This window comes from Cynoglossus semilaevis, unplaced genomic scaffold (genome assembly GCF_000523025.1).
Source record: "Cynoglossus semilaevis isolate Cse_v1.0 unplaced genomic scaffold, Cse_v1.0 scaffold1033, whole genome shotgun sequence".
NCBI classification, from domain to species: domain Eukaryota; kingdom Metazoa; phylum Chordata; class Actinopteri; order Pleuronectiformes; family Cynoglossidae; genus Cynoglossus; species Cynoglossus semilaevis.
In genome coordinates, this window is record NW_007585109.1 from 283,674 (window position 1) to 305,034 (window position 21,361).

Consider the following 21,361-nt stretch of genomic DNA (forward strand, 5'->3'; position numbering starts at 1 on the left):
GAACACGTGTCTTCACCTCTCTCTGTCAGACGAGGCTGGAATAATATAACTTGATGTTTGAAAACAAATGCAACAGAGGCAACATTCATCACTGACACATGGGCACACTTCAAACATTACCTCTCTGTTTTTTCTTCTTCTGTTGCAACTGAATCATCCTCTCTGATTATTGTGTTCATATCCAACAATTCGTGTTTTCCTACATTTTTAATTCATCTAACAGGTGGCACTTTGACCTGTGTCCCACATGTTGTCTAATGTTATGCTTGAGCAAATGTAGCAAATGTAGCAATGCGATGTTAGTATCTCTAAGATTCTTAACTCCCAGATGCCACAAATAGAGATCATATGTTCTGTATTTTTAAAAGATTCTTTCTAAAGAGAGTCACTAAGTCTAAATATTAAGAAATACAAATAATACTATAATAATATAATGTAAAATCTCAGGTTAGAATTACCAAAGGCTCTAAACTAATGTTGCAAAAGTGTGACATTGAATACCCTTATTTTTCTACTCACAAAATGGCCGTCCCTTGCGTTGGCCATTATGAATGACCTTTTCTCTCTTGGCTGAATGTTCAAAAAGAGTTCAGCAGTGAAACTATTGAGAAATACTGTGTGATACTGACGAAGTAAGAGAATGGAAAGAAAAGCATGTGATGCTGGTGCAGAGCATGTTAGGACAGCCAGATAGGGGTGCAGTCGGAGTGACAGATGGGTTCTACGTCATTAAAGGCTTTTTTAATTCTTTCTTACTCTTCTGGTTTTTTTTTATCTTTATGTTTTTTTAATCTTTGCTCTTTGTGTGTTTTCTGCTGCTCTCTGCACAATACTTGGTGATATGCCCTCTTTGTATAATAAATAGGATTTAAATGTAGTGTAGCAGGAGTTGAGCAATATTAAAATATATTGTTGTCCCTCTGTCGTTTTGTGAAATAAAATATAATATAAAATGTGTTTTGTGACATAGAAAAGCAGAACAATGTCAGATGCTAACTTTAACTGAAGACAACAATAACTCCACTCCAAAAAATAGTTTCCAGGACAACGTTTTACTGGAAAAACTAAGGTCATTTTTTTCTAATAATTTTATAGAATACGATTGTATAAACATAAACATCAAGATAAACATCAATAAAAATCAGTTACATACTGGTAAAATACATCTACTCCTCTTTTAGCAGGTGAGTAAAATGCTTTTAAGAGGTTAAAATCTTTCATGTTGACATCGGTCAAACAGTTGACATACAGTGTTAAGTCATATGAGTTAAAGTATAAACAAAGGCAATTAGAAATCAAATTTAAATCAGAATTAACATTTCATCCACTCCTTTCTGAGTCTGACAACATCAGTGGTTTTGAAAATGCTGAAATGTTTTGCATAACTTCTACTGAGACAATGACACATGAGGTTTCTGAAAATCATTACCGCACAGTAAAAACACAACTGGCTCTCAACACACAAATTGCTAGCAAAGGGCTGATCGCAAGTGCGGTGACTGAGTCTCTGAGGATCCAGCATATGAGGGAGTGAGGATGAGGGTGTAGCATGACGAAGACAGCCTCCTCCCCATTGTCTCTGAGAGTGCTTTAGTGTAGTTAGTGGAGGAGGTATACAGTAAGGGGTAGTTCAGTGGTTGTCTGTTACACAAGGTGGGTGGGGACAGTTGAGCAGGGACTGGATTATCAGCTGTCCATGTTGTAGCTGATGAGGAGACACAGAGGGCAGCAAGTAGTCTCAGCCTGTAGTTACCACACAGGTAACTGGTTACCGTGGTTGATGGAGGCAGGTCAGTGAAGAGGAAGGTGCTACGTCCTCCTTAAAAAAGAATGTCTTTCTTAAGAGTTCTTAGCCACCATTTTAATTGTGATGGTCTTTACTTCTGAGTACTCCATTAAACCATTTTCTCCCCTGAAAACACACAAAAGGACATGATGAAGAAACACATTCATTCATACATAAACCCATATCATAACAGGGACATCTGGACAAGACAAAACCTTAAAATGAATACAGTTAGGGGCCCCGCAATCTTCAAGTGACCCAAAAGATATTTACAAATGTAATAAGATTGCCATGGACATTTTCCAAACTGCTCCTGAAACACATTTTTACAAGGAGTGAAATAATTCCCGCCCTGGTGTAGATGCTGCTGGAAATATTGCAATATCCTCTTCTAAAGATTAATGTGCTCTTAAGCAATTTCAGAGAAGGGGGTTTTCAAAACACAAAGTCGGTTTTAGCGAGAGATAGAGATGTTTAATCTTTGTAAATTTTCAGCTGGCACAAAACCAAGTCATACTCACAATTCACGTCCGTTGCCAGACATTTTATATCCTCCAAATGGACACTGTGTGCTCAGAGCGTTGAAGCAGTTTATCCTGGGAAATACACAAAACATTGATCACTCTTGTGCCGCTGACTGAGTTTGGCTGGTGTTGGAAAATAGGCAAAAACATTTAAAGAACTTTTATGTTAACTCTATTTTATATCCGTTCACATCTGGTCTTGGTGTCAGATGGTCGGTCAAACAGAGCAAAATCCTCTCCTGAATATTAAAACGATTTTCAGTGTATAAATGAAAAGAAAAGATATTTGGGAAGAAGAAGAATAGTTGTAAAAACGCACAGAGGAACCGTGTGGCTGAATGGTTGGAAATGGGTGACCTTCGGTGACCTTTGTAAGGTTTGAGGTTACAACAAGGATGAAACATTACACAACGTGTTAAACGTTCTGAAGAGGTATGTGTGCCGTGTGTTTAACTTGTGCTACAGAGGTGATGAGTGTCAGGAGAAAGCCAGGAAGAAGACATCTTTAGATAAGTACAAAGAAAACCAACGGAAACTCTGAGTTAAATTCTGTCAGTCATCACCAAAACCAACGGATGAGGAAAAGGCACATGGATGAGATCAGGCAACAAGTGATACCCAGCTGGTTTTCTGTCAGCCCCAAATGTTTTCAACGTGATGGTTAAATGTCTTCTGGAATTGGTTGGGTTTATCAAGAAGACAAAAGAGACAGGTCTCTCTCTCTCTCTGTGTGTTTCTCTGAAAAGTTTCACACACACTTCTCTCCACTTGTGGAGCGGTGATTGTGACAGCGTCAAGCTTGAAGAACAAGAAGTTTCTTTAGCGAGCAGTGATGTGCGGTCAAGTATGACAGGTTGTAAAGATTTTCTTGGCAGTTTCTGGATGTTAACTGTACTTTCAGCCCTGCTCATGACCATCTGCAATTAATTACCAAAGATACAAAACAGTTTTAGGTGAAATCAGATAGTAACATTTAATGGGCATTTCATCCCTACAAATCACAAGATTCTGGGATCAATTTACATTATTCTTTTGATAGTTGTTACGTCCTTGCTGTCTGAGAACAGTCAAAAAAGGAAGGAAAACCTTTTTTTCAGGCCTATGTAATTATAGTTCCGTGGCCCAGTGCCAGCCTATGGTTCGTGGATCCCTGGAACTTCCATGTTCTTTCCACTTGAAAATGTTCCTGATTGCATTTTAAAGCTAGAACTTACCAGACAGTGCCGGCCTGCATGGTGGTTGATATGGTCATGGCTTTGTTGATGTCGTTGGTAAATACTGCTGCCACCAAACCATAGTCCGTGTTGTTGGCTCTTTCTATCACTTCCTCGATAGATCTGAACTTCATGATTTGCTGGACTGGTCCAAAAATCTGAGGAGAGAGGAATAATAATAAACAGCAGAGTTTATATCTGGAAAAGTTTAGTAGCGAGGATCTGTGTGAATTTTATCATGCTCGTTTTTGTTCCCACTGGTTCAAAGTTTGTGATGAACGTTTAAGTTCAGAAAATTGACAGCTTTTTCGCACATCAATTATTACTTATTACTTTATTAGTTTGTTGCTTTGAATCAAAAGTTGACGGACCACAACAGTATTTTATTTCACCATAAAAAAGGACATTGATCTGTATTTAAATCAAATGCATTTTTATTCATTTTTGATGAACTTGTATTTTTGAAGTCTTTTACAGTAACTTATTTTTTATTATAGTGTGTTGCTTTTAATCAATGGTTGAAGTAAATTTTTTCTTTGGGTCGTAAATAATTGAAATGGTAGGAAGTGTTAACATGTGTTTCAAGACAAAATTGTGTTGGTAAAATAGTAAAAAAAAATTCTATTGTAACTAGACTTTATGGAAGAGACTTCTTATTGTCTTGCTAGAGATGTTGTAATATTGTAATATTAGAAAATGGCTGTGTTTACGTAAACAATAAGATTTAATAAAAAATACCAACAACCCTCCAGTGGAAATACTGCATCATCAGTTATAGTTTCTAATAATTATTTTTGACACTTTTTTTTACCTCCTCTCTGGAGATGCGCATGTCATCCCTCACATTAGAGAAAACAGTGGGCTCAATGAAGAAGCCTTTCACGCCTAAGGCTTTCCCACCACACTCCAGCTTGGCTCCTTCACTGATGCCGCTCTGAATGAACTCCAACACTCGATTCTGCTGCTCACGACTGATCTGTTGTGGTGGAAGGAAGATTGAATTGGAGACGTGATTAAATCCAAATAGTATTTTTAATATAAAATATTAAATATAATCCTCCGCTCTCATTTCTACCTGTGGACCCTGTTCAGTAGTGGGATCAAAGGGGCTGCCCACCGTCCTCCTCTTTGCCCTCTCCACACTTCTGCGGACAAACTCCTCATATATGGGCTCCTCCACAAAGATTCGAGAGCCTGCTGTGCAACACTGGCCTGCATTGAAAAACACGCCCTGATGGGCCTGCTCTACAGCCAGATCCACTGGGAAAAGACACATTTAATGAATTCATTAATAATAAGATTAAACCACATACCCACAAAAGCAAGATTTATAAAATCATAGATTAAAAAAACAACATCTGGTAAGAAAACCTCCTCGCCTGGCATATTGTTGAAAAAAAAACTGATGCCTGATAATATATTTTAAGGCCATCCTTCACAGAACCGATACCTGACACCTAAGAGACAGGACCCTGCTGTTGCCCACGAAGGGTTAATGCACCCCTGTGATTTATGGGTCTCGGCTGAAGCACCCGACTGAGTCAGGGTCCATTCTCATGATTTACAGGCTTTGGGGAGCCCCTCTTACTGCTGCGGAAGGCATTTGAAAGCCTCAGCACCCCTAGTTTGGTGAGTTTATATGAAACCCATCCATCCACAGTTTTTCGTAGCAGCAGAAAACCTTTCAGCTTTCTAAGATTCTCACTGCATGTGTACGTATGTTAGGGCTCTGAGGCTCGAGCAGAGGGACAAACTCGATGAGGACGTCAGCCACGGGCCACTTGATGGTTCACACAGATGACACTCTTCTCTTTCTCACACAACTTAGAAAGTTTCATAAAAACTGTCCTTCATTCAAAAGGATTTTTTGCTCATAAATCAACTAATATGGCAACATAACCTGCTTAACAGGACGAGGGGAATGAAGGCAATAAAATAAAAACCACATGAAGAGAACGAGTAATCAGAGCAATTCACACAACATTACTAAAAAAAACTTACAATCAGCATCTGCAAATATAATGTTGGGGTTTTTTCCTCCCAGCTCTAGCGTAACTCTCTTCAGGTTACTCTTCCCAGCTGCTTCTTGGATCAGTTTGCCGACCTAGAAAAAGGAAACAGATCTGAGGTTTACACACAGTGATGCAGGCCTGCGGCCAAATCTGTAAGTCAGCTGGAACCATTAAACAGCCTAAAGAGGTTGGTTTTAGCTCCAAAAAGGGATTCCACCTGATGAGCAGCTAAAACATTGACCTCTGCAAATATACAGAATGAATATCCATTACAGTTTCTTTGCAAACAGCAGCAGGGATAATAAAGTTCTGTTTGAACCCTGAACAGCTGATGTGTAATGAAGGGCAGGAAAAGGAAACACAAGGTGTGTGGTGTGTTGTCCCCTGACCTGAACAACAGACGGGGAGGAAGAGCAGCCGCCTGCTATCAAATGGCTCATTTGTGACAGAACACAGAACTGGTTTGCTGCGTTTTTCACAATCGTTTTATAGTGTATGATGTTTGAACTATATAAATAAGTCACAAGGAATAAGCTAAAATGTAAAAAAAAAAAAATTCACATACATGTCATATTAGGGATAAAAATATAGAAAAGTCAAATTACAGTAAGTCAGATTATAGCAGAACATTGCTAACAAAATCAGATTCACCAAGAATTAAAGGTCCATCATTTACAGAACTCATAATGTGTCAAACTCAGCCTTTGTTTCAGCCACCAATGTTTTACCAAACTCAAAACTGGGCTGACGATGGACAGTAGAGTCAGTTTCTCAAACTGATGTTTACACAGAAGTATGATATATTAGCTTTGCAGATAACAAGCCTGAGAGCTCCCTTACCCCCCCCACACACACACACATACCTTCCTCCCAACTCTACACTCTAAACATCATTCTTCCTCTTGTTACTCATACACTCCATTTTATTTTCCAGAGCAAAATGACAAGAAAAGGTTCTTACAGACAGTGATTCCCAAACCCTGTGCTGTGGGACCATAGTGTGCCATGAGAGATCATCAGGTGGACCCTGGAAATGATCCCATTTCACTCATCTATAGTGGGTTTTTCACACAGCAGAGGCGTCTGTCTACTCATCACAGAGTCAACATGTGCATGTGTGAGGAAAAACACAGCCCCGTGGTCTACACTCATAATCACAGCACACCAGCCTATGTAACCCTGCATTTGTATGTCATTTCAACTTCTCTGCACCCCCCCCCACCCCCAACCCCTCCACACACACACACACACACACCCAACATCATGACTCAGCTTCTGTGTCACTTGGGATTTGCTGTCAAAAGCGAGCAGTGTGTGGCAGGTGCTGATCACATCCACATCACGTGAGTGAAAAGTACCTCGGTTGATCCAGTGAAGGCCACTTTGTCTATGCCCATGTGCGAAGCAATCGCTGCTCCCGCCGTTGGCCCGAATCCTGGCAAAATATTGACGACTCCCGGTGGAAACCCGGCCTGTCAAAACAGTAAGAGAGGAAACAAGCTTTAAAGGAGATGACCGCAGAGCCAAGCAAAACCACAGGCAGTGTGGGGGGATCCAGACCCAACCCAACCTCCCTACCAGCAGAGAATGGAGAGAAGATCAAAAAAGAAGAAGCTAACAGACAGTCTCCAAAAAATGGGATAGAACAGAAAGGGCAGAGGGAGAAACAGGGAGGAAGTGAACTGAAAGATTGTTTACAGTAGTTCAGTCAGTGCCATTTCCTCTCCTGCACTCAACTGTTGTAGACTGTTACGGCTTTATGTGTACATCAGCTTTTAAAATGAAATCTGACATTTTCGTATCATCACGACATTGACATGACATGACATCATCCTCCATGTGGCCATTTCATACTTGGCAGTGCAGTACCTTACCCTGCCACATGAGGGCAATTTCCTTGCTAATGGCAATTTCTGTTTTATTATAGTCTCTGATTAATAATTAATTAATCATTGTTTTAACATAACAAATGTAAATACAAATACAACTCCTCACTTTAACTGCCGGTCAGCATGTTTATGTGGGCCTGAGACCATTTTAAATGGGCTACACGTATCCCATGAAGGTATTACTTTGTAGTACTTTTGTACACTGAACTATCCAAACTATGTCCCAAGCTGTGGCCAAATTCTTGCTGAACTCTATGTGCTTGACCAGCTGCCACTTCTTAAGTGAAACTAATTCAGTTACTGGACTAATAACATTGGTATTTTTCACAATATTTTTTGCCTTTTAGAAGCTGTTGTATCTGGCAGACATCTTGATTGCAGCTAGCTGTGAGCTAAGTTAGCTGTGAGCTAAGTTAGCTACAGATGGTGGGAATTTATTTATCTAACTAAGTTTGCTTAGCATGTTGAATACATGTTATCCTTTGTGCTTTTAGTTAACACTTGGGACCTCTGACGTGGAGATTGCTTTTCAAGATTATGTTTTTGCTACTACTGTGTGAGAGCACGTTAGTATTTGCATTATCCTGGGTCATTTGATGGTCCAGTGTCCAATTTGTCTTGTTGTGGAATATTGAATTGAATACACTACTACCATTGCCACTACAACTACTACTAGTGTAGTAGTGTAGTTCAGCCCAGCAAGTTGATGGTTTTCATAAAGGCTTGTTTTCGCCCTTCACCATGGTTTGATGTTCTGGTTTGATTCTGCAGTTTACCTCCTTGACTAGAGCAGCCATGTAGAGGCAGGTGAGGGGCGTCTGCTCAGCAGGTTTAAGGACAACAGTGTTTCCACAAGCGAGAGCTGGTCCCAACTTCCATGCTGTCATCATCAAAGGGAAGTTCCACTGTGTGACACACGCACAGAGAAACACACACACATACCGGAATACGACATTATACATCTGACTGACACACTGGGTGGTCACAAATAAAGGCCAATAACTGAAAGGTCTTGAGTCACTTAGGTTCATTTTCACTCAGTGTAAATATAGTGGCGTAAGTCGATGTTCTCAGCATTTATACCGTATTCTCTCTTCCCACAGTATTCTGAGAAAACCAGGAAATTACAACACATGTGCAAAAGACCCATATCACTGTACAACACACAGGCCAGTGTGATTTCTGCTTTATACAGGAGCCCATGGGGCTCAACACAAAACCACACACTTTCTGCTCTCTTGCACAATCAACAGTGTCTCTTTCTCCTTGATGTTTTCCTGCTCTCTCACCATTCTCCTTTCATCAAACCACTTCGTCAAAGCCCTCTGCTCAGCTCTTTCTGCCTCTCACTTCTCATTCCCTATTACTAAACTCACTGGCACTGTCATTGTGGGGGTTTACCCGAATAAACAATGACTGTCAGGGAATTACTGGAAAACCAGAGTGTAATGACAGCAAACGATGAGGCTAACTGCCAAAAATGTTCATTTTAACGCCAGCCAATTCACTGTTATCTGTTTTGTGGCAATATTACATGTTCATTTGTATACTTCAGACTTGTCCAGTGTAGGAAGGGGAATACTCACTGGGATAATTTGTCCACAGACTCCAATGGGCTCATATCTGGTAAATGTCAGATACTCTCCGTCTGTGGAGCGAAAACACACACACAAACACAGAGCACAGAGTTTGAAACTTGAAAATGCCCCAAATAAAAGACATCACCACCTGATACCCCTGGTGTTGTTGACTCAACATGTTAATCCACACACAACATTCCTGGTTACTTTACCCTGATGAGAGATTATATTTCATCCAGCAGCACTGTGTGTGTGTGTGTGTGTGCGCTTTAGGTCATAGAGATGGGTGTTATACTGGAAAGGTTCTTTCATTCCTCTTGCATTACTTGCATAGAAGGAGGTATGTTTGTCCATAACCAAGAAAACTAGTGAGATTGTTGAGAAATGTGTGAATAGATGTGTTACATCATTTATCAGCTGTTGAAACATTGCTTAATGTTGAACTTGGACTCGTGAATTATCCATGTAAAAGATGAGCCAGATAAGAGACAACCGCAGCTTTTTTTCATCAACTTCAGAGTGAAGGCTTATTCTGTCTCACTTGTTATTTAGAGAATGAGACTGTCATCCTGTAAGGCATAAGCTTTTTCAAGACGAACCAAAGTGTCTGCGAGGTTTGTTTGAAAGCATGACGTCTGCGAATGAGTTATATTTCAATTTGGAAGCAGCAATGTAAACTAAACCACAGTGCGTAGCCAAAGGTGCTTTCATGACGACACTCCCATTCATTACACACAGTGGACGATACAAATTTAACACCATTATCATGGTGCATATCAGGTGAAAGATGATTAGATGCCAAGTGGTTTTTCGAGCCCTGCAGCTTTTTTACAGGTGAATAAATATGGTAACTGACTGCCTTACATCACACAGGCAGTGGGAATGTCTGTCTATTCTCTGTAGACCTGAAGAGGAAAAACACTCAAAGAAAAGAAACTTGAAAACATGAATGTGGAGTAGCCATGACAGTGGTGGTGAAAGAAATAGAATAAAATACAGTTGTATTGAAAGATTTCCCATGTCTTCACATTTTGTATGTCGAATATCTACCTTGACAAAGTCACACAAGAAGAATTATTCAATCACAACAGACAGATAACCTGTTAAGACGTACCTCTGTGAAAAGGTAATAATTTGACTTGAATAATGGCTTGATTTGACCCAAGAATCAAACAGTCCTTAAGCTGCTTTCTGAAACTTTGTTTAGAGATTTCAGAAAAATACCAATTAGTTGTCAAAGAGAGAAAAGAGCCTCTCTGCACTGATAAGTCTATGGCTGGATATGCTAATTACTCATACCTTGTTTTAACCTGCTCCTAGTTACACAGCCATTATGACTGTGGTCCGTGACACCCACGTTATGATTGTTTTCCCTGCGTTCAACCCTGCTCTTCCTGCTTCTTACCCATTGGAATGGTGGAGCCATGGATCTTGTCGGCATATCCAGCAAAGTATCTCAGTGTTTTTATTGTTCCTTGGAGGTCCACAAACAGGGTGGGCAGGAAAGGTTTCCCACTGTTCAGTGACTCAACAGTCTGCAAAAAGACAGGGGAGACGTTTGAGGAAATATGTGATATAACCCTGTGATCCTCACATACTCGCATGCCATTCCAGCTTTTACACCATCCCGTGGGTTGAATGAGACACTAAGAAAACATGAAACCACAAATGAAGCCTCTAAGTTACATTTATATGTCAGGGATAGAATAAAGCAAGGTTTATATGTAGTTTTAAAAAACAGAGGTAAATCAAAGAGATCTGTGGAAGACATTTTGAAATGTTATTGCTCGAAAAAAAGGGCAACGTGTGACAGGGCTGTTACAGAATAAAATGTAGAAAGAAAAACATGTAGAATGTAACTTGGAAAATATAGAAGACATATTATAACATTTACAGGAAAATGAACAATAAATGGAATGGGGACAGTTCCCTTAACCTACTGCTAGATAGATGCTGTCTCTCTCCACCAAGTCTGCGAGTTTGGACAGCAGACGTCCTCTCTCAGACGCATCCATCCTCCTCCATACAGAGCCTAAAGAGAAGGCCAGACGAGCTGCCTGAACAGCTTTATCCACATCAGCCTGTGAGATGAGAGCGAATCACATGAAACAAAATGAATTTGTTCTAATCTCAGTTCACACGTGAACAGGAGAAAACAACAGGAGCACTGAGCTACAGTGAGGCTAAACTCTACTGTTATAATGTTGGGTATTATTACACTAATCAAACATTATTCAGCATTGCACTTTTTTAGTAAGCTTCCACTGTGTTTTTATGTATATAGAAAAAAATATATTTATCTTATTTTACTTTATTTGCCTTACACTGTTTGCACCTGTCCAGACAGGAAACGGGTAATTACCTTTTCTGCTTCCTGAACCTCACATATCTGCTCTCCAGAGGCTGGGTTGTACACAGGGAAGACCTTTCCACTGACCGAGTCCTGCCACTCATTGTTGATGAAGATCTGTCCCACAAGAAAACAAAACATTTTTAGTGTTTTCTAATGCAGATAGTGTGTTTTTAAGAGTTAAAAAACCCCAACACAATTGATACAATTAGAATACCTTATTACATTTTAGAAAGTTGTATTTTTGTATGTAATGATGTTAAAGGTGGATATTAATTTTGAATTGTAACCTGTTTGATTTAGAAACATAGTTGAGGCGAAGAGTGTGAAACAACAAGCACCTTTTTGTGTAAGGGATACAGGAGAGACTTTAAAAATCTGGACAAAGATTCCTGCCTGTCCAGCATTGCTCTCTGGGGAGTGCTGCACCACCCAGACAAAGGGGTGGGTGAATGTGGGAACAGATAAATCCCTATCAGACACCAGACCCCCACCCCCAGCATACAGACGCACGTTCCACAACATCACTGTGCGTTTACGAGATCATAAAACACGTGCCGCACTTGGTTTCTGTGATGCGTTAAAGCAAGTCTTCCGTTAAACAACCGACTGGGATTCCAAACAAGACATATATAACATCTATTGAGACCAAAGTCAAAATAAATGTTTGCACAATCGCAAACTGAGAATTATGTCACTGAAACACAAACCATCCCTTCGTAGACTTTGGCAACCTCGAAGAAAACGCTTTGAGTGATTTGGACGGCAACCTCAGCTTACGCAACATTAGTCACTAAGAAAAAGCTCCTTTATTGCTGAGATGTTTAGATCCATTAGTTCGGAATACTCTCGCTGTTTTTAATGGCTGTAACTGTGTCTGATAAATAGAGTGCAAAAAGAACATCTGTTAGCACAGAGCTCTCTGTGTGTGTACCTATGTTTTTACTGTACTTTGAAAAGACTTCAGTCACAATGAGAGCAAAAACCCTGAGATCAAGGTTCAAGTGTCCCACTGACTTCAGCCTCCCTTAACTCTCCAACATGTTTATCTTATTAAACGCGAGGCTGTAAGTACAATTTAATTGGCTGTAAACTCTTAGCTGTGTTTACTTTTGGGCTGGTATAAAATGCCAGGGAGTCACGGTAAACCGATCGGTTTGCTCCTCTCCTCCCCGCGGCTGTGTAGCACTTATTACGGGTTTGACCACAGTGTGAGGCACAGGCAGGCTTCGAGGCATCCACAGTCTGTCTTTATCTTTCTCCTTTATCAAACCTTATACCATAGAATGGGGGTTTAGCCAAGTGGATGTGGTCCAACCGTTCTGAAAATGCTGTCATTTTTATCCATAGTTTAGACATAAACTAGAAATGTTTATGTCCATGTAAAATAATGTTACCACAAGTTGTTATCCGGTTATCATCCTCTCTTTATGTGTAATTACTATGTCTTTTTATCTTAGTTTTTTTTTTATTAAGATGTATAACATATTTGTGCAGAGCATAAACAAACATTTCATGGTCTGACTTCTGGTCCGATGTCTGAAGGGAATGAAAGTTTTTGGACTGACATTATACAGTTTAATTTTGAATGGACTTTAAATGACAATTATTTGTGTTCATTTATATATTTTTGTTGAAACTCATTAAACAACACTACGTTAATGTGTTTATTAATATAGCCCTCTGTTGATCAGAGGGAAGTAAAACTGACTGTTAGCATCTTCCTGCTCGGTGTCCTCACTGTGGTTGGGGTTCAGCTCAGACACACACTGACCGGTGTAGTACTCGGTATCAGTGTGTACACAAAGAACACGGCTTTTCTCATATTAAATTGGAAAACATGTTATCAATAACCATATGTTGATTATAGCATTTCAATACAAGCCAGCGCAAAATTGAACCAACGTAGGGTACATATGGACTAGGCTGACTGAGAAACACACACACACAGAGAGAGAGAGAGAGAGAGAGAGAGGATTCTCTCCACAGCGCCATCCTCTCAGACGTTTTCCATCAGAAGCCACCTTTAATCTGCTGCTCATTAACAGCACTTCATAAAATTGTCAGCAACGATAAGGAGCAGAGGCCTAGTTTAGAAAAAAAACATAGAAAGTCCTGTAGAGCACTGAATTAGCTTTTAAATTTATGGGGGCCACAGAAGTGAGGCATCCTAAATCAGAGGAGCCCCCTGACAGCCTCAACAGTCCCAGCAAGAATGCAGACCATGGGTAGCTTTATGCATGGCGTAACCCCTCTCAGAAGACGCTGCTAAAAGAGAACGGATGAAGCACGAGAAGAGTGGAGCAGGCTGCCACCTAAATCACAGGCAGAAAAGGACAACTGTCAGCCGCCGCTTGGCTCAGCCCTCTCTCTGGGCTTTGACTGGTGTTAGACTTTTGTCTGTTTCCATTGAGAGACTTGATTAAGATGACAGGCCGGAGCTGTAAATCAAGCCTCAAGGTTTCTTAAAATTGCTTTTTGGATCATTTGTATGAGGGGGCAAAGAATACAAGAATGAAAAACAAGTGCGAAGGTGCACATTTTCCAATGACAAATAGTGTTTTCTTTCCCATTCCCTGTGGGGTTGTTACTATCACTTCACAGGATGGTTTCGTGTTTATAAAAATCTGCGCTGCCAGAGAGTTTAGCCTGTTGTCAAGAGGCTACGAAGACATCGGTAAAGTTTACATGTAACCGTTTTTTCCCCAAACAGTGATAACACCGATCTTAGGACATTGGAAGAAAAGTAAACATATATTTCCTAAATATGACCAGGTGTCCTGATGTGACCAGTTGGTTATTGAGCAGTGAGACGATGTGTAAAAAATAGGCTTTGTTTGATCAAAAACGTATGATTTATGCTTATACTGTATTATTTTTGTAGGCTTTTTGTATCAGGGTGTTAAAATTGAAATGACCATTCATCATTTGAATCTTTGAAAACTATTTTTGAATATTTTTTGTAATTATTGTTCAAGGCTTGATTAAATAATATTCAGATTACAAAGACAAATAAACGTCAAAGAAACAAAGATACTAAACCATATTCTCAGTAAGATGTGCTAAAATGTACAGTTTGGTTTTGCAAATAGTTGTTAACCAATTTCAAGACATAACATTTCTGTTTAAAAAAATAATAGGACAATAAAATAGCCCAGCTTGTTTCTGTCAATTGTATTTAGAACTAATTTAACAGTAATGTTATTATCAGTTTGTTAAGTGAATTCTTATTTAAAATCAAATGTTTAATACAAATAGCTTTACTGTGGAGTTGGAAAGAAAAAGAAAAACTTTTTTGTAGGTTTATATTGTTTCCTAAGTCCTAATCCGTACGTTGTAGTTTTATAGTTATGGAGTATTGGGCAGTTCTGGCCTTCAGGCCTTATGTTGCCCATGTGTGTTCTAAAAGGACAATTTCAGATATTTTCAGGGTGAGCCTGTGAATATTAATCTTGGTATGCACTGAATAAAACAAATTCTCATATTTACCTCACCAACAGAGAATTTTCAGGAGTTTCCAATGGTTTAGGAATGAACTGTATTTGGAAATAATAAATGCCAAAATAGTTTCTGCAGCCAACAAAACATCTGTTTGGCTCTTTGCTTCTTCTCACAGCTAAGTTGCTAACGGTTGACTGAATATGTAATGCTGCTCTGTCCCTGTTTTTTCTTCTTTTTTTTAGCCTTTGTTTTTTTAAAGGCAGGAAAAAAAGGAGCAGGAAGAGGAGGACAGGACAAGATGTGGAGAGGTGTCGTTTATTAAGGGTTGGATTTGGATCTGTGTATGGATGTGTGTGTGTTTTTGTGTTTATACACAGTTCGCCAAGATTCCACAGCCACACAAACTCTACCCAGGCACCTGTGACACTGGCCTGAGCAGGAAGTTTCATATCCTCCTCTATCACAGGACCTCTGTATCCGTTCTTTTTCTGGATGAGTTTCAAAAGTCTGATAATTACTACTGTTACAAGAGAGCGGGGAGCATGTGAAAGTGGTGACCAGCTGGTGTTTTTTTCCTCCTACTCCTCTCCACATGTCCGAAACTGTGGAGCCTTCGTGTTTTTTTCATACGCAGACAATGACGCCCTGCGCTCTTGGATTTGGAGAGGGTGACCTTGCTGTCACTGACTGGAAAACGTCTTTATTATGTCAGAGTGTGTGGGCAAGTGGTAAAAGCTGCGGTCCTCACGGTGTCAGAAGCACTTGACATCATTACAGACAAGTTTAATTCATTTTATAAAAAGTGGCAGGCTGTTTCCATCTGTGAGAAGAACGTCACTGACGGTCACCAATGCTGCCACTTGGTCGGGTCGTCGTTCAACAATCCTGCTGTAAATCCCACGTGGTGACCAATTCATTCACCCAGGTTTTTTCTTGCATCCTCGGTTCGGGCTCACATTCTGTCACTGTGCCTTTGTAATTAACAAAGGGGATGACGAAGTAAAGAGGAAGACCCCGAACGACTATGTGAAGTGTGAAATATAATATGTAAGAATATAAAAACAGAAAAATACTTTCAGGTATTTTTCAGTTAAATATATGGTCTGTGGAAAAAAACCAAAAAACTTTTAAACCTTCAAATCATACTATAAAATCAGAAAATAATAACATGACAGCCCAAGGCTTAACCTTTCAATTTTCATGTGTTCACCATTCTAATTGAATTTTTAAATTGTTAAATAAATTAAATATTATAAAAAATGTAGTTTTGATTAAAGTGAAATATGTGACAAATATCGTGAGAACAAAATAGAACCTTTTAAACTAATTTCTTAAAAAAAAACATGTCAGAACTTAATTTACAATCTAAGTGATAGTAAGGCCAACAAAACATTTTTAAATCATCTACGAATGGCCCCCCTGTCTTTAACCCACTCATTCTTCACTTTGAACATCTGAGGTTTGATGGGTTTCCTGTGTGTTTAACCATTCTTTAAATCTCAGGCCAGGGAGATGGTTAAAGAAAACATTTTCCATAGTTTTTCTCGTGGGATCAGTGCGCAGAGAGGAAGTCATTTTTAAAGAAATGTGAGGGCTTTTTCGCAGACAAATAAACGTCGAGCCAGGGAGCGGCATCTCAGTGTGCGTCTGATGCTCGCTGGAGGAAGAGCTATTTCAACAGATTTATGAAGCCGAGTGTTTTTTATAATGACCCCATCAGGATTTACACGTTTCTTGTCAAGAGGGCTGCACACTGAAGGTATGGGAAGTTAACAGGGCAACCTGGCTGTCACTGCTCTTCCTTAAACAGTGATTAAGAGACAGGGGACATGATGCTGACATGTCTAGTAAAATGATAATTTACACTTGCTGCTGCACAGGTATGCTTTTCACACTAGTGGACACACACACGCGCAAATGTTTGAGTTGTGCTTTAGAAAGTCTCCCTCCACATATGTTTGTGTACGTATTTATGCCTGCGTGCGTGTGTGCATATATATGTGTGTGTGTGTGTGTGTGAGAGAGCGAGAGAGAGAGAGAGAGACCTGGGTGATTGTGTAAGCAGAGCCCTGGGCAGAGGGGGTGGTGTTGGTGGACCTTGGGTTCTCGCTGTGCTCATTGTGATAAATCATTGAGTTGCACAGTATCCCCTAACTTTGGCTCTGTTTGATCTTGATCGCAGTAAGATGGTGGTTTTGAAGTGAAAAACTCCAGAACTGCAGGTCAGCCTCTGCGAGGCAGGGCCACTAACCCACACAGTGAGACATGGTCATAATTTACACCCCAGTGGACAGCACCTAGCATCAGGGAGCCCCCGGCCTCCATCTGTACTATCTCAATCAGTGACAGATTAATGGAGCCTCTTATTCATCCAAACTGTGCGGATGTCTCTGTGAGACTGCTCTGCAAATACACAGCTCTTTGGCAGACAGGTTTTGCACAGGTTCCTATGGAGAAAGTGCATTCATGCCACCATGACCAAAGCAGTAAGAAAATTTACAGCTGCAGATAAGATTGAAGGACCTGCAACTTGGACAATTAACAGGGCCGCTAAGTCTCAGCACTGTCTCTCGTGCCTGCTCGTTCTTCTCGTGTATTGGAAATGTTTCTGAGTTGGTAACATAGTACAAATAGCAGTAGAAACAAAATAGGGAAATAAAATTAATACATTTCTTCTGGGAGCAGCTGTACACCATAGAAATGTGTTACTCAAAAACTCAACCCCCGTCAACAGATGCAAATTGAGTTACACCTTATCATCTCAAATATTTTAATTTAAGTTTAAATATTTTAAACTTAAATAAGCAACATATTTAACAGGCTGCTTTACGCATCCACTGTTACGATTAGAGGCATTTAAAAATATTTCTTTGTCCACTAAACCTATGAAAGGCATTAAATATATTTGCAAACTTGTGAAATCTACTTTTTTTAAATTTTATGTGAAAAAGATGCATAATGTAAAGTTAATCAATAAATAAATGTTACAACAATAAAATACAGCAGGGAAACTGACCAAAGAATTATGCAAATAAATACATTTTAAAAATAATACAGAAGTTCTAGTGTGTCCAAAAATATATAAATTAAAAACATATCTACATAATTGTTTATATTTATGTATACATATAAACAATTATAAATATATATAAGTGTTAAATATATTTTCCCTTTCTGTTAAGTGTCTGTTAAATGGGACAGATTTTACTCACTCCCTAAGATCAGGCTCACTCAGGGACACTCTGCGTCTTAACGTTCATAAAACAGCTTCAGTAAACATGCACTAACAAACAACTTCTCTGGCTCTTGTTCACCACTTTCCCAGTGATCGTATCAACCATGAAACGCTTCCTATCTCCTAAGCCTGCAGCTGAAACCTCCTGGCAACAGAAGTGTGTTGCGATTTGCTCCACATGGTTTATTATAGCTACAGGAGAAAAAAACCCCACTAATAATAAAAACAACTTCAGTTTCACACAAATACACACAAGTTGAAGCAGAAGTGTACTGTGCTGTAGCTCTATGCTGTAAAACAATTATGTGGCGAGGCTCTTGATAGTGAGCAGTTCATGACCGGGTGAAAAGAACAACGGCCAAACCTCATTAGCAATTACATTTTATCACAACTTTGCGTCACAGTAACAGCAGCAAGACGGTTAAGTAATGATAATGTGTCAGTTATACAATGCCTTATCTCTGTTTTGAGGGTCAGTGTAGAAGAAGTGATGTTTGATGAAAGATGAAAAAGGTAAACATGGCCTTTGTGGTTAATATAAACTTATAATATATATATATATATATATATATATAAACCGTGAAAATGTAAGCATTGTGAGTACATCTGTGGTCGGGAGGTTGGGGGGGATGTAGCTCCATTCACACACTCTCTGGGCCAGTGAACAGCACTGGCTGTTTCCTCTGCAGTTATTGGGGTGGAGAACAGGAACAGGGTGTGAGGAGAGTCCACGCCAGGGGTGCCCATAAATCAGGGCCCTTCTGCCCCCTATGACCAGCAAACCAACAGGGACTGGATGATCCAAATTCCACTGAGTTAATTCACCAAGTCGCTCTCCAAATTTCCTCCTGTACACCAGTGTGTGCACACAGCTTTACTAAAACCGTTGTGAGCGAATGCTACGGCTTACAACACAGCACCGAGCCCTCTGAGACGGTGCAGCGGCTGCATAACCTTTGCACTCAAAACAGCGAGGCAAAAGTGTCTGCACTAAATGAACTTGTGGCATGTTATCATTAATCTGTTCTCTATGGGACGTGCCCTTTAATCTCACAGCCATAAAAACACTTGCTGTGCAGTGAACACAGATATTTTCAGCACCTTTTCATGAGACGCTGAAGTTAAAGTTGTAGGAATTCTTCATAAATTGCTTTGAAGTAGTGTTAAAAAATGACGACACACTTAAAGAAGACACCAGCATGATTGATCAATGATTACTTTTTAAAAAGTACAATACTTAACTGGTGCAGAGTTATCTGGTTACCAATTCCTGGATAAATCATTCCACTGCAGGGCTGTTAAAAACACTGAGTACAGAACACATGTTTTAATTTACAATTCTCCCCAACAGATTTGTTTTTCATTAAATCCACAATATAATTGGTTTTGTTGTTCAAATCAGCTTTTTTGTTTGACTTCTACTACTGCTGTCCAGCTGTTTCTGTATCCTTTCTCCAACACACACACACACACACACACACACACACTCCAGGCTCTGAGCTCTGATGACAGATTTTTTTCTTTCTTTGACATTGTGCAATATCATTCTAAACAGTTTGTTCACTAAAGCAAATATGTGGTTGTAATTTAAGATGGACACGGTGGCCCGCCTCTGTATGTTTGTGTGTGTGTGTGTTTGAGAGAGAGAGAGAGAGAGAGAGAGAGAGAGAGAGAGTAAAAACCCATGATATCAATAAAATAAAATGTTTTCAGAATGACCAGGGTTTTTCTTTCTGTCTTTCTCCACTCATTCCTAGTATGACTAAATTGTAGTGCACTGATTTTGTTAAAGCAGTAATTATAAAATATATTATATTTTATATTAGAAATGAAGGTGTAACTTTTGATTTTTAATGTAATTTAGTTGTTTTGTTTAATCCACAATCTTTATTTGAGCTTCTGGTGTGCACAGAGGTTGGCTGGTGAGACATTCTAAAACCATATTCATGAAGTTCTTCAGTATGCGTGGTACTTAGTATTTTATGTGACTCTCCACTGATTGACCAGTACATTGTTCAATCAACAGCACGTTGGTGATTATGGAGATATTGATCTCTACTTTCAGCTTTTTCATCATCTACGGTTTCTTTGCTTCTGAATTAGAAGTGACTACAGTGCTGGGCACAGAATACGTTTTCTTTTACTGGCCTCCATCTCGTGGATTGATGGGCTAATCGATTAACTGAAGAAACAAACATAAAAAATGGCAAGAAGGTAATTGTCAACGGCGGGCACGGACAGTCCCTCGTTCATAATGATCAATTTAACCCAATCACATCCCTTTATGACCAGTCAGTGTGTGATGTCACTCAGAGCCACAGTAACCTGTTATCAGGCAAACTCCCAGAAGTAGAAACATTTGAAAGTGAAAATAAAACAACAAAATAAATACACGAGCAGTGCTGAGCCTCCAGGACCTCGACGCGCATCACGTGTTTCAGTGAAAGTATAGAGAAGTCGAGTGCGCACAAGTTTATCAGCTCCAGACCGATGTGCGCGCGTGTGTACGGAAATGTGCGAGCGAGCGACAGCAAAGAGAGAGAGAGAAGGAGAAAGAGAGAGAGAGAGAGGGAGAGAGAGGCGGAAACTTAAGTTGCAGACACAGAACAAGAAAGAAGGAATAACTATTCTTCCGACAGATTTATAAGCATTGGCTAAAATACATGCGCCATCTGTGTAGTTAGACGGCTGTGCGCAAAAGTGGATTTGAGGCGCAGAACAGAAAATAAGGAAGGAAGGTCGGAATGAAGGAAGAGGGCAAGTTAGACAGACCTTGGTGTGGATGATCTCCGGGTTAGGCACCGGTGAGGGCATCAGCTGGAGGGATGCCATGAGAGCAGCCGGGTCGCTCTTCACCTCTGCCGGGATCTCGATCTTACTGGAAGTCATGGCTGTTCTGTCTTTCTCTGTGTTGTGTCTCCTGCTGGTGCTCCTGCTGTTGCTCCTGCTGCACTCCTTCACTGACTTTACAGCAGCAGATCTCTGATCAGGACTTTGCGCTTCTTCCTGGGTTTATAGTCAGGTGTCGGCCGCGGTTTATTTTCATTGGGCAAGGAGAAGGGCCGTCCTTTTGAAAATTAAATTCACGCATTTACATAGAGGAGCTGAGGCCGGCGTGTTAAAGGAGGAGAAAGGCGTCCACCCTCCCACCTCCTCACTCACTCACTCACTCACTCACTCACTCCCTTTAAGTTTTCCTTCAACTGTCGGCTTTGTATCACCAACAGCTGACTGTACCATAATCCATACTCCTGCACGTTGTTGAGTCAGTTTACTGTCGCAGTTTAGTCATTTTCAGTGAATAATCACTCCGTTAGATAGATAGATAGA

The 21,361-nt window shown here is 40.0% G+C and overlaps 1 protein-coding gene across 1 annotated transcript; it reads right to left on the reverse strand.

Annotated features, from left to right (window-relative positions):
• Positions 1-1,033: 1,033 nt before the first annotated feature.
• aldh1a2 (aldehyde dehydrogenase 1 family, member A2) lies at positions 1,034-21,125 on the reverse strand. Its single transcript, XM_008336960.3, has 13 exons — positions 20,804-21,125; positions 11,368-11,472; positions 10,946-11,086; positions 10,411-10,540; positions 9,012-9,073; positions 8,202-8,330; positions 6,895-7,008; positions 5,526-5,628; positions 4,600-4,784; positions 4,336-4,500; positions 3,525-3,682; positions 2,308-2,382; positions 1,034-1,912 (listed from the first exon to the last, which is right to left on the reverse strand). Exons 1-13 carry the CDS (start codon positions 20,918-20,920, stop codon positions 1,840-1,842), a joined length of 1,557 nt encoding a protein of 518 aa, XP_008335182.1. The 5' UTR covers positions 20,921-21,125; the 3' UTR covers positions 1,034-1,839.
• Positions 21,126-21,361: the final 236 nt, after the last annotated feature.

Bases quoted from the DNA above. Each gene is read 5' to 3' on its own strand.
- aldh1a2 (XM_008336960.3), bottom strand. From the start codon at position 20,920: ATGACTTCCAGTAAGATCGAGATCCCGGCAGAGGTGAAGAGCGACCCG. The intron at 5,629-6,894 runs GTACTTTTCACT...TCCTTTTTCTAG, and splicing joins CCTTCACTGGATCAACCGAG to GTCGGCAAACTGATCCAAGA. The intron at 2,383-3,524 runs GTAAGTTCTAGC...TGTATTTCCCAG, and splicing joins ATGCAGGCCGGCACTGTCTG to GATAAACTGCTTCAACGCTC.